The sequence below is a fragment of the Neodothiora populina genome (assembly GCF_041146345.1).
Source record: "Neodothiora populina strain CPC 39397 chromosome Unknown canker_contig_5, whole genome shotgun sequence".
NCBI lineage: Eukaryota > Fungi > Ascomycota > Dothideomycetes > Dothideales > Dothioraceae > Neodothiora > Neodothiora populina.
In genome coordinates, this window is record NW_027191405.1 from 405,206 (window position 1) to 418,261 (window position 13,056).

Genomic DNA, 13,056 nt, shown 5'->3' on the forward strand with positions numbered 1-13,056 from the left:
AGTAGTGAGGTAGCAGCGAGATAATTATGAAGCAGCTGTAAGAACATAATGAAGTGGCAATAAAGTAGAAGTCAAGTGTTACTTACCTTGCTTAAGTACTTGAAGTCAGGAAGAAGTGAAGCAATATTAACAAAGAGTGATTCATAAGTGAGATGACACTAAATGCACGATGACGCAGCAGTAAAGCAGCTGTTTCTACTTTATACCTTACATCATTTCAGGCGGGTTACTGTGTATGTCAATTACGTTCATTAATCTCTTAACGTCTCTTCACTCATCTTCCACTTTTGCTTTACTCTGTACTTAATATCTGTTTGGTTCAAGAATGATGACACTCTTGCCATACAATAAGTACAACACCTGCATCTGCGCTCTCCAGTACTAGTACATATGACCAAAAAAAGGAAGACAAAAATCAAATCCCTGAATCAATCTGATCCACCAGATTAGGCCGCACAAGCGAATCAGTATAACTCCACCAGTCCCTGCAAACTCCCTGAACCGCCGCAGGCACCTGGATAGCCTTGACAATCGCATCTGGATCTTCCAGAATCTGCAATGACATGCCCATGCTCAAGTGCCACGCGATATGGCAATGGAAAGGCCACGAGCCGGGGTTGTCTTGGTTCCATTGAATGACCAGATACCCTCCCGCCTGGATGATCTGGACGTCTCGGCGCTGAGGGTTTTGCGGGTTCGTGATTGTGCCGTCCCATTGGCCTTGCCCTTCGGCTAGGACGAACATGTTGTGCCCGTGAAGATGCATAGGATGGGGGTTTGGGGATTTGTTGGTGACAATGAAGCGCACGGATGAGTTTGTGCCGTAGTTGTGTACGTTTTGTGACGGATTGTATGTCTTGTTGCCTGATTTTGCTTCGAGTAGCGTCGGGTCGTTGTAATCTAGTATCGCGGCCACTCCGTCTATGTACCATCTGCCGTGTGTGCCTTTCGACCCTACGTTGAAAGTAATGTCGTCTGTGGTTGCGGCGTCTCCTGGCGTGATTGAATAGTAGGGAATGGTCTTTGACAAGGGACGCAGTAGTTGTTGTCGTAGTCAGTCTGAGCAGTGGAGGTGGGAAGCTTGCTGCGATCGGCTTGTGGGTAGTTGAATACTGCTTGGGCGTAGTTCGTGCCGTTGTTGGTTGCGCATGGAGAAGGTGCCACGACCCTCATCCAGTAGGAGCTGCTGGCGTCTTGGTCACCGTATACAACGACGTCCGATCTCTGGCCGACTCCCAGTGTCACGACAGTAGTGTTGTAAGGCTCGATCTCAACGTAGTCGTTTGCAATGACTTGCATATTGTGATTGTCGATCGAGAACTTCAGCGTAGCTTCAACGGACGTGTTTATCGACGGAGATGATGTTTCTTACCGCTGGTCAGGTTGAAAGTTGCCAGACCAGCGTCTTCGATGCATCCGAGTTCCGTCTTTGAACAGTCGTAGTTGTTCTTGCCATTGATCAAAACATTCTGAGAGTATGGGATTCTAGTGTTCGGGATAGGTTGCGAGAGACCCTCTACCAGATCCATGTACTAGACGAATACATTAAGTCCTTTCATTTCCAATTTGTCGAGCGGATATTTTGCTTACGTAGGTGTGGTACCAATCTGTCCCAGAGATAGGACTAAGATCAATATCATATTTGGCGTTCTGTGGTCCGTATATGACAATCGGTCCAGACATTCCAGACGCATATTGGGAACTATAGTGGCTGTGCCACCAACTTGTGCCGTAAAGCTCAGCAGTAAAAGTATAAGTGAAGGACTTTCCGGGAGCTATAGGACATAGTGAAATACCAGGCACGCCATCGAAAGATTGTGTGCCTTTTTGGAGGAAGCCGTGCCAGTGGAGAGCAGTTCCCTCATCTAGTTCGTTGTGCAGAGTAACTCGAATAGCTGCACAGACTATCAGCAAGAGATCAGCTCCAGGCACAGAGCAAGAATATCATTTACTGTCACCCCAATTGGCCTCTATCATCGGCCCAGGAAACTGTCCGTTCACTAAAAGCCCAGTCACATTGACGCCGTCCGGTGCAATATCTTGCTTCGTGACTGTCCAATCATAGGTACGCACGATGCCCGTCCTTGGGTAGTCTGTGTGATAATTGGTGTTTCGAGATGACTTCTTGCCCCATGGAAAGCCACCAGAGAAAGGCTGCGCTGAAGTTAGGGGGTATGTCAAGATATCGGCTCTTCGCAAAGGCTTACATTGTCTGTGAGAAATGGTGGTAGATGGGCCGCCAATTCTGTGCCCAAATTCGATAGATTACTACCAATATCGGAGTGAGAATGACCAGAGATACTGGTGAGATCAGGAAAGTTATGAACGGCGGAGCTGATGGTGCCCAGAATGCCTGCCAGCAGGTTCAGGTAAATAGGGGCCATCTTATTCTCGTGTCAAGGAAAGTCGGTCAGAGAGAAGAACGATACCGCCAACGACCAATGAAAAAGGAGGATGAGGTGAACAATCTGAGGTTCTTTGAGCAGATTCATGAGAAGATAGTCACCTTTTGTACGCAGTGGGATAGTTGGCATGTTCTCTACTCCTATTTCTTGCCTCTCCTGTTGACATGATGGTGAAACGATACCTATGGAGCCACTGAACAGCTCTGGGCCATAGACTCGACATACTCGACTGGAGAACTTAACAATAGACAAAAGTGAGGTCAATCGCTCGACAAGTTTCAGCGGGTGTAGTGGAAACAATGGTATACACCATGGTCAAGGATGTTCGGACAGACCAGTAGCATTCTTCGAAAGTCAGTTGACTCGTGGACACAGAGTATGCCATTGAGAGAAACTGCACCTCCGTGCGCTATCGTAGTATGGTTGGGATGCCGTATATGATGGTCATGGCGGTAAAAGGTTGATGAATCGTATTGGCGAGTAGTGGTGGTATTCATTGGGCATAAAACTCATCGTGGTAAAGTTTCCCTGTTACTTTTGCATTACTAATGTAGAGTTACAGCAACTTCCATGAACAGAGAAGACCTAGTCTATGGTTCAGGAGATTGCTATACAGCGCCCGAGTTATATGGTCTATGGCGAAGACGAGTCATTGGTAACTATTGACACAATGCCCTCCGACAAACTGCTTCTACAAATAGAACTCGCCCTCGACACTGTGATTCGAATTTCAGCATGCACTAAGCTGATTCGACACATGTTGCATGTCCGACCTTTAGTCAGTACAAGAAATGCCCTGCCTCGATGCATAAAACAGGATGGAGTCGGAGGAGAGGGAGAATATCAAGCAGCCCCAGCGAGAAGAGCACGGTCCTTCATGTTTGTGTGGGGATGATCTTATCTCAAGATCTAAGATCTACAGTATCTATAAACAGGTCAGCCGGATACGAGAAGCCTCATAGATACCTTAATGATAAAGCGCATCAGAAACAACAGAGGAAACAATTGATCTCATGTTACTATGCAGCAGCCAGCTAGCTTCACTAAATGTGTATCTTACCATCCACAATCAAGACGTTTCCTATTGCAGCCACAAGATGGCCCTCTTATGTCTACTATGTAGGGTTAGGCTTGAGTCTATACAATTGTGAAACACAATTTCAAACTTGAACAATAATTATTTTGCGTCACATCTGCTTCACTGCCGCCTCATTGCCATAACAGCGCCGCTTACTCGTTTCTGACCATACTTTCAATAGTTCAGAAATGAAGCCAGATGCGTTGTTGCCTCCAGGGATTAGATAAGCAAGCCCTGAGTATCAGGAAGGCGCAGATGTATGTGGCTATACAAAACTTCTTGTCCATCGATAGATCACATTAATCACTATGCGGTGCTAGCATGCGACGCATGTTACACTGACTGGAACCTACACCACCCAATTGTGCGCGTTGCTCGGACTATGTCGCGCTTCTCAGGATGCCTAGGCCGCGGAGGAGGAGGAGGGAGAGGAGCAGGCACACACCACCGACTTTCTCATCTCTCAATCATCTCTTAAAAGAGGAATAAGTAGCTGGGGCTAGGCACATACCTCTGTCCCTCTTATAACACAATTGCGAGATGGCTTGCGATTGAGCCTGCGCGCTGTGTCTGCTTACGGCTCCGTCCTGCCCGGTCCTTCCCTATTGTCTGTCTTTGTTTTGGCCTACAGAGCCACTTCGGCACTCCTTGCACATGTGCGTTGGTGGAGAGTTCTAAGTCCGGCGGTGGGGGAGGCCATATAGTGCTCTTTCACGCACCTTCCTTCGCTCAAACCCAGCTGACTTTCACTGCAATCTAATGATAGACAGCTTCATAGCGAGATTGTCTATTACAGAGTGCAGGACCATTGAGGCTGATCGAGCTTACTTCTTAGGTCCTTGCTCTTGATCTCAGCGTACGCTGAGGACTTGTGAAGTACCACTGCTCCTCTCTCCCTTGGGTCCTGAGGGACAGGTAAGTACACCTGGCGAGCTTTGAAAGATTTCCCCAAATACAAACCCTCTCCCTTCTTAACCATTACTGCATCTGTTCGTCAAAGTGGGAGAGCAGAGTCGAGTTTTTCTAATGACCTTTTAGAAGACTAACACAGAGGAGATCCCAACATGCAGTCACAGCTACACACTATAGCTGCTCTCAAAGTCTGTATAGACAGAATATATGCTTCTAGGGGGTGTCAGCTATCCTTACCTGCTTTTTGTAAAAAATGGAGAGAAGAGGGAAGAGGTGTTGTGTGCCTGTGTGTGTCTTGTGGCTCTAAGAGCTTATGTGCACCCTTCACATCACTAGCACACATACCCCACTACTCGTAGAAGTTCCAGTTACATGGGGTACATACAGGACAAAAAGCCTCCTGTCGAATCATTCATATGACTAGGAATAGTGTTCAGCTGACTTGACTGGATCCCATCTAGCGAGATAGAGAGGCTGGTCCAAAGTGAGGCTATTTACATGCAACAGGTGTGGAGGATAGATTACTGCAAGAAGTCGCATAGCAGCGCTTCCTAAGGGCAGTATATGAGCTTGTCCATAGTACTTCCTAACGCTCCTAACAATGGACCCGTCTGCGACGCCTGCTACACAGATTGGAGGAGAGGAGTTCGGACTTTTTTGAAAAGAGCCGAGGAAATGCACGACAAGAGGGAGACACAAGAACCAGGCTAACTCACAGATTTTGGGGCTTTTGGCCTCGATCTCGGCTTTTTTAGGTTGGAGATAAAAGACTGCGACTGGCTTCAGCTGCATATTCATATTCTTATGATCATTGAGAGAAGGGGAGGAAGAAGGAGACTGAGAGGTGGATTAGTCGTTAGCCTGCTCATTTGTCTTTTGCGCCGCTGCTGCTGCGACTTGCTGGATGACTGTGGTGGTCAGGTCGAGATATCCTGGATACTAGTATTCGCAGACTGCTCAGGACATCCTGAAATCTCAGGATCATATGTAGATACGAGCCGTGAACACTAATGTCAGCCTGTCATGATGACCTAGGAGAATAGACTCTCGGTGCTCCAGGTCAGGAAGCATTGCTTCAGCATGACTGCTGCAGCCTGCCTGTAACCATGAGCGACAGCGTTGTACAGCTTCGTCTGTTTCACAGACATTATTTTCAGCCTGAGCTCTCAGCCTGGAGCAAAAGCTGTTCGAATCTCCTGGTCCAGTAAGCATCAAGTGCCCTGACATTGCTTGACTTTTGTTGTTATTCCACAGGGCTACAGCCTCCTGCAGCCACTTCTAGTCTTGTCTCTTTGCAATTGTGCCTGTGCAGCTGGCCTTGGTGACAAGTCAGGATGGTTCATAGTTGTTCGGCTCGCATAGTAGCCATTCCAACTTACGAGCATAGTGTATTGATGGGTTGACTCCAGCTCGACTCCACAGTGCACCTCTTCAACCAGCTCAGTGCTGAGCATTACAGGTCTAATTGCGACTGAACCAGGTATTAGCAAGGAGGAAGTACAGGTGAGGAGAGATGGAGAAACACAGAACCAGCGAATCTCCATGTGAAATCAAGTGTCTTGAGCAAAGTAAAGCAAACAAGGTACCAAAAGATTCCTCTATAAATCAATCCAACATCTCATCTTTTCGGATTCTAGACTTCTTTTCATCTTCTTTAATCTGGTACATAAAACATTTAAGATGGCACCTCGGTTTATTTTTACATGACTCCCCTAGTCCAACACATGATATTAGAAAGCGCTAATGAAGAAGCATTCTAGATCTCTCCCCCAGTCCTGAAGAAGAAGGGTCTGACAAGAAACAGACGGGCTCGTGACATGCCTCTGCTGTTCATCTCTCAAGCATAGCTCTTAGTGACGATTAGATAGCGGACGGGATGCACATGGCTCTGTCCTTTGGTAGCAGGAGATCGAGATGACCTTGAGGAGCCTGCATGTGCCTGTTCATCGAGCCTAGCGGTCCTATTCTTATAGCATCAAGGAGCTTTCCTTACTATGCCCACACATATACACCTTATCCATAACCCACCATTCTTTCCTCTGTAAAGCTCAAGATACAACGAAGACCGAACGGCTCACGCGCTCGAGAAAGTGGTTACAGAAAAGGAGCAACACATCACACGTGCACACGCCAGACTGAGGTGGTCGAGAAAATTCCGAATTCGCCATCTGTCGTGATATATAAACGGAGTCATAGTCACTCAGTCTATGGCATGATTTTGACTAAGCCTTTCCCGCACTCCTATTGGTCTTCTTATAGATCTTTAGGCATAGGAAAAGAAAATCGTCGCCGATCAGGAGTCGGAAAAAAGCGGAAAAGTCCCCAACAAGATGCCCCTCAATCTATGGGCAGCGACATCGCGCGGCGGAAAAGCTTGTCGAATTGCTCAATGCGGTAACGTCATGAGATTCTCCGCCCAATGGACTCGGTGACTGACTGTGTTTCTCGGCCTATCTTGGTCGGAGATGCGATGCATGCATGCACCCTTTTTCTCGATAGTGTGACTGTCAAAAGTACTTGTATGAAGTCTCTCGCTCTGTTTGATGTGTTTTTCCTTTGCATACTGTATATCCTGAGATCTTCTTGCCTGGACGATCTTTCTCCTGCATGAACACCTTGTTCATACCACACAGTCAGAAATTCCAATGCGCTCGTGGTGGCAAAACAAATACACAGGGAAAGTATAATGGACGGAAAAAGCAATCCCCTCCCGGCTCCGCCACAAGCTGTGTATCAGCCCAGTGTGGAGCAAATACCAGAACCATACGAAGAGGATCACGACTTGGACCTCGAGAAACAACAGATTAATGTACAAGATAAGAATGAATTGACGCAAGTCCCTACACATGCATCTACGCATGACATTGCTCATGTACCATACCGAGAAGCCGGCGACGAGGTATACGACAAATTCACCCCTCAGAGAAAAGTCGGCATCGTCGCTGTATTGGCCTACTGCAGTTTCCTGGCTCCCATGGCTTCGACGACTGTTCTCGCCGCTGTGCCAGAGGTTGCTGCGACATATAATACTACCGGAACCATCATCAACGCCAGTAATGCCCTCTATATGCTTTTCATGGGTCTTTCGCCGATGTTCTGGGGACCAATGGGCCAAGTTTATGGACGTCGTTGGACGCAAATATATTCTGCTATCCTTTTCTTCGCCTTCAGCATCGGATCGGCTTTGGCTCCTAATCTTGCATCTTTCTTCATTTTCCGCATCTTGACGGCATTTCAAGGCACGAGTTTCTTGATCATCGGCAGTAGCTGCATTGGCGACATTTACGTGCCGACGGATCGTGCCACAGCATTGAGTTGGTTCTTTAGTGGAACCCTCATTGGACCCGCGTTTGGACCTTTCATCGGTGGTGTTATCGTCACTTTCAGAACGTGGCGAGACATCTTCTGGTTGCAGACTGCTCTGGCTGGTCTTGCGGCGATCCTTTGTTTCTTCTTGCTACCAGAGACCATCCACTACAAGCGCTCCGTCGAGCTCGAGGGCCTCACCTTCAAACAGCAAACCAAAAGCCTCTGGAGCTGGACCAACCCCATGCGTGTGGTCAAACTTTACCGCTACCCTAATCTCCTATTTGTGGGTCTTGCTTCCAGTTCACTTGTCTGGAACATGTACTCCTTGCTCACTCCGATCCGCTACGTTCTGAACCCGCGTTTCCACCTCACAAGCCCAATATTGTCTGGACTCTTCTATATTGCTCCCGGATGCGGTTATCTACTGGGAACCTTTTTCGGTGGGCGCTGGGCAGATTACACCGTGCGCAAGTGGATTGGCAAACGCAATGGCCAACGCGTACCCGAAGATCGCTTGAAATCATGTCTGCCGTTCCTTGGTATCGTAATACCAGCGTGCATGTTGATCTACGGATGGAGCATCGAAAAGGAAGCTGGAGGTATCCCGTTGCCAGTCATCGTCATGTTCCTGCAAGGTGTAGCGCAACTTTTCTGCTTTCCGTCCCTCAACACATACTGTCTAGACGTCATGCAAGGCCGCTCGTCCGAGGTTGTCGCCGGCAACTACATGCTGCGATACATCTTCGCCGCAGCAGGATCGGCTGCTTGTTTACCGGCTGTAGAGGCTATTGGAATCGGTTGGTTCAGCACCATCAGTTCTTTCTTCTTGATCGCGTCGGCGGGCATGACGTGGGCTGTCACAATCTGGGGCCAGGGCTGGAGAGAGACTATCCTCCAAGCTAAAGCCGACAAGGGCAAGACCGAGGAGCAGTGAGCGGAAGACCGAGTTTTCACGAGACCAAGATGCAAAATTTTGATCCAATGTCTTGAGGACTTTTAGTTAACACGACAAAATTGGAGATGGCGGTCATAGGCTGGGGTATCATTCGATTTTTTCTCCCGTCACTGGGATGACAACAGATACCATTGCGCTGATTTAGCATTTCGAGTCTAACAATGATAGATGGACTCACGGTAATAAATGATAATAATCTACTCACTGTGCATTCATTTACGCTTCACCGTCCACACACTCATGCTCCACTGTCCACTCTATCACGCATCACTGTCCAGTCGGTGGTTCTTTGCTGTTTACTCAATGAGGCTTTAGTGATCATTGATTAAAGTGTTAGGACCCTTTCATTTATTCTTCATCTTCAATTTAATAAGCTGGTGCTGGAGGATACGTCCATGAACCAGCGCTGCGCCCCACAGGACAACAAGCAGGCTCACGACAACATATGTGATCTTCTCCCAAATATATGAGTGTGGGAGGTATAGATACGTGACATGAGGCAGAGGGAGATATGCTTCTCATATACAACTATTGAGATCGAGCTGTTCTTCTACGCGTGCCTGCCTGTTTCCTGTGTCTCCCTGCTCTAGCACCCTTTTGAACGCCTGGAGTGTCAGGCTCATCATCGAAGATGCTTCTCTTCGGGACAGGTTCAGACCCTTCTTCTGCCTCAGGATCAGTAGAGACATCTAAGTTGCTCCTGATTTCGCGCTTTCTACTATGTTGTGTTGGACTTGGGGAGTCCGGAAATAAAGACCGAGGGGCCATTGTAAAAGTAGATGTAAGGATGAAAAGAAGTTAAGATTCTAAAGGGTGCTGTTCTTGCTGGCGACAGCAAAGTGAAGGTAACAGAATACAATGCCCTAAATGAATCGACTACGAGAACAAGATCTGATTCAAGATGAGGTTTAATTTAGTAAGGCTGCAAACTCGAAGTGAATATAATGTGACGAGATTTCTTGTTACTTTAGCTCACTCCTGTCAGAACTATTGTCCTTTCTTCCTATGGCCTTCTTGACCTCCAACGAAAGCGTTCTAGATGTAATGACCGCAGCACTGTGCTGTACAGCGTTGGACTTGACGGCGTTTGCCATGCAGTTTTCGGATGTGTCTTTCATTTCGGTAGTTGATGCTTCGATATACTGTATACGGCTTTGGGTTCGTCGACTGACAGGACTAAATCGTCGGGCAAAACCTTCCTATACCGGGACCGGCGCCCATTACCCCACAACCGCGGCTATCTGTACATGATCCCCTTCACATGTGTTTCTGTTCCTCAGCGCGTCTGTACATATTTTAACTCGATGTAGCACCTCTCGCCTCCCCGCCATCTCCCTCGGCGTACTGTATCTGTCCTGTTCCACTCACCACCTGCTGTCGCGTTATTTTCTTTTCTTTATGTCTGAATGATCCTCTGTGTATATCTTACGACATATAAACGATTCACATCTGATATAATCTCCGAGTGGTTCTGCGGGCAGATCCTCCCGACATAGTAATTCCAGCGGTCAGAGATGGCGGACTCGGTAGGTAGGCGATAACCCAAACATCTCCTTGCGTATACTATGTTTTTCTGTCCCATCGTTCAGGATAATGCATCTTTTCTATCGTGATCCATACTCATCATGACCACAATCACAGACCGCGTCTTCGGACACGCCCTCAACACCGTCAACAAGATCCGGACCGGCTCCCAGAAGCCCCCTGTAAGCGAGCGATTGAAGCTCTATGGCCTCTACAAACAAGCTATGGAGGGTGATGTCGAGTACATCCAGCCGCGACCGTCTTCCGCTCAACCCGCCGGAGCTTCTTCGACCACCATAATTTCGGCCAGCGATATCCGACGAGAACAGGACAAATGGGACGCCTGGCACGCCCATGCCGGACTCTCGCGCACCGCGGCCAAGAAAGCATACATCGAAACCCTCATAAGCACCATGCACACATACGCATCCGCGACCCCAGAAGCCAGGGAACTGGTGGCGGAGCTCGAGTTCGTCTGGGATCAAGTACGGGACAACTCGAACCCGGCGAGCGGAGGCAGCGATAGAAGCAGTCCGGTGCAACAGCATGGCTCTTATCCTGGTCTCGGCGTAAGCACATCGGCAGCCGGAGGCGAGAATCTCGGAGGAGGTACACCGCCATCACAACGGAGCCAACAGCAGCAGCAACAGGACCAACCGTTAAGGATCCTGAGCCCAGTCAGTCAAGGCACGCAAGAGGATGATCAAGAGCGCGAAGATGAGGAATTCGTCGACGCGCCAGCCTATTCGCAATACGAGGGCGAGGATCAAGAGGGAGACTCGGAACATCACGTCATGGGCGGTGCGAGAGACGGATATGGAGCCGTCGTCGAAGACATTCCGCCAGAAAGGCCGCGCCCGCGCCGTCGACCCTCGGGCGACTCACATTGGCGGAAGCGCATCGAGTCGGCGTTGGTAAAGGTATCGACCGAAGTCGCCGCTCTGCGAGAGCAGCTCGAGTCACGAAGCTACGTCGCCCAGAAAAGGCGACACTCGATCCTCGGATGGATTCTGCGCCTTTCATGGTTCTTTGTGCGTCTGCTGGTCGTCGACGTCTTTGTCTTGTGGCTTGTTATTCTCTGGCTGCGGCGAAGGAAGGACAGGCGACTTGAAGGCGCCGTGAGGGTGCTGCTCGGCGACGCTGTGGCTCAGATGCAGAAAGTCGGCAGTAACATGAAGGTGCCCAAGTTGCCGAGTAGGAAGAGCTGAAGAGAAATTCGTTCTTTAACACTTCACTTTCGAAATGTACATATCACTTTACGTCTTCGCAGCCAAAACACGTGAGACTTTAGCAACAATCATAGTGACCGAGATGTCCAAAGCACGACTGAACAGAGAGTAAATAATCCCTGGATGGAGACTGAACAGAAGATGGAAATCGAATGAATAAAGGTGAGAGACAATTGGATGAAAGGTGAGGAACAATTGAATCAGATTGAAGGACGTCTGAAGGAAATTGTATCCTTTTTGTCAATCTGCTGCATTGATATCTACGATGATTCTGCTCACAGGCACGCCTCAATCTTCCTTGAACGGGCACCCCTTGGCGCTGCTCTCACTTCTCGTCTTTTGCTCCACAACCTCCGAAGTCAGCTTCATCAGTCTCTCTGCCAACGCCATGTCGTTGGCCTTGTCACTGCCCTTCTCGATGACCTTTGGTGGTGCAATGTACTGGCCGCCCTTTTCGGCCATCGTAGCCGCGTACATGGCGCTCACGCATCCTTGGAACTGTGACTTGCGGAACGGCTTCAGCAATGTCGACATTCCGTATCCCAACAGAGGATATGCCTCATGGATATATTCGTTCGTCTGCGCTGTGTCCACAATACCAGGGTGAACGGCATTCACAATAATGTTGGGGTGTGAGGGACTGAGGTGCTTGTTCAACCACTTGGAGTAAAGCAAGGTGGCAAGCTTGCTACGTCCATATTGTGCATTAGGGCCATAGTCCTTGTTCAACTCCTCGATGGAAGCAAATTCTGTGTCTGAGGGGGCGTTCTCATGGAGACTGGATGCCAAATTGACGACTCGAACCGTGTTTCCAGCGTCTGCTGTTTTCTTTAGAGTTGGTAACAAGTGTGATGTCAAGACCACATGTCCCACGCTAGAAGTTCTTCAGCAAAACCACATACAAGTCCAAGATAGATTGACAACATACTGGTTAGTTGCCATGTGTTGATCGATGCCATTGGTTGGGGCCAATTGTCTTGTCATTATACCTCTTCCAGCATTGTTGATGAGAATGTCAATCTTATCGGTCTGCTCTGCAATCTCACTGGCGACCTTGGCGGTTTGCGTCCAGTCAGACAGATCACACTGCATCCAGATGAACTTTTTAGCCTTGTCTTCGCCGAACTCGTCGGCAATGGCCTTGATGGCATCGTCTGCGACTTCCTTACGGAGAGATGTGACCTGTTCAAAGTGAGCACAACTGAAGCCATGAAACCATGGAACAATAAGAATTGGAAGTTACGTACGAACAATTTGTCGATATTCTTTGACAACAAGGTATGGGTACAGCCAAAACCAATGCCTTCGCTACCTCCAGTCACAACAGCGGTTTTGCCAGCAAGATCGGGGACCTGCTCAAGGCCGAAGTAATCTTCCTTGTTCACCACGCTGTGGGATGGTCCGCCAAAGTTCTCGGCAATGCTTTTCTGAATAGCCTCCATTTTGAATCGTGATATCTTTTATTGTGGTATAAATCTTTGCAATAACCCGTGCTGTGATCAAGGATAGATGGTGAGTTTAACTCGAAGATATCTTGAAGTCCGAGACTCAAGTCATGATGTCAGACAACGGAGCCTAGGAATAGTCGTTGGTACCGATGGAATGGTCTGCAGCAGAAGCATACTGGGTTAATAGTTACAAACG

General features: G+C 48.4%; 3 protein-coding genes across 3 annotated transcripts; 1 reads left to right on the forward strand and 2 right to left on the reverse strand.

The window, feature by feature from the left end:
- Positions 1-1,346: 1,346 nt before the first annotated feature.
- On the reverse strand, positions 1,347-2,384 carry AAFC00_005140 (uncharacterized protein; the record flags this gene model as incomplete). The annotated part of the gene is made up of 4 exons (XM_069348601.1): positions 1,347-1,532; positions 1,591-1,895; positions 1,953-2,154; positions 2,208-2,384. 4 exons carry the CDS (start codon positions 2,382-2,384, stop codon positions 1,347-1,349), a joined length of 870 nt encoding a protein of 289 aa, XP_069202713.1.
- Positions 2,385-10,173: 7,789 nt separating this feature from the next.
- AAFC00_005141 (uncharacterized protein) lies at positions 10,174-11,391 on the forward strand (the record flags this gene model as incomplete). Its single annotated transcript, XM_069348602.1, has 2 exons — positions 10,174-10,189; positions 10,301-11,391. 2 exons carry the CDS (start codon positions 10,174-10,176, stop codon positions 11,389-11,391), a joined length of 1,107 nt encoding a protein of 368 aa, XP_069202714.1.
- Positions 11,392-11,700: 309 nt separating this feature from the next.
- AAFC00_005142 (uncharacterized protein) lies at positions 11,701-12,854 on the reverse strand (the record flags this gene model as incomplete). The annotated part of the gene is made up of 3 exons (XM_069344887.1): positions 11,701-12,286; positions 12,341-12,594; positions 12,660-12,854. 3 exons carry the CDS (start codon positions 12,852-12,854, stop codon positions 11,701-11,703), a joined length of 1,035 nt encoding a protein of 344 aa, XP_069202715.1.
- Between the last annotated feature and the right edge of the window lie 202 nt (positions 12,855-13,056).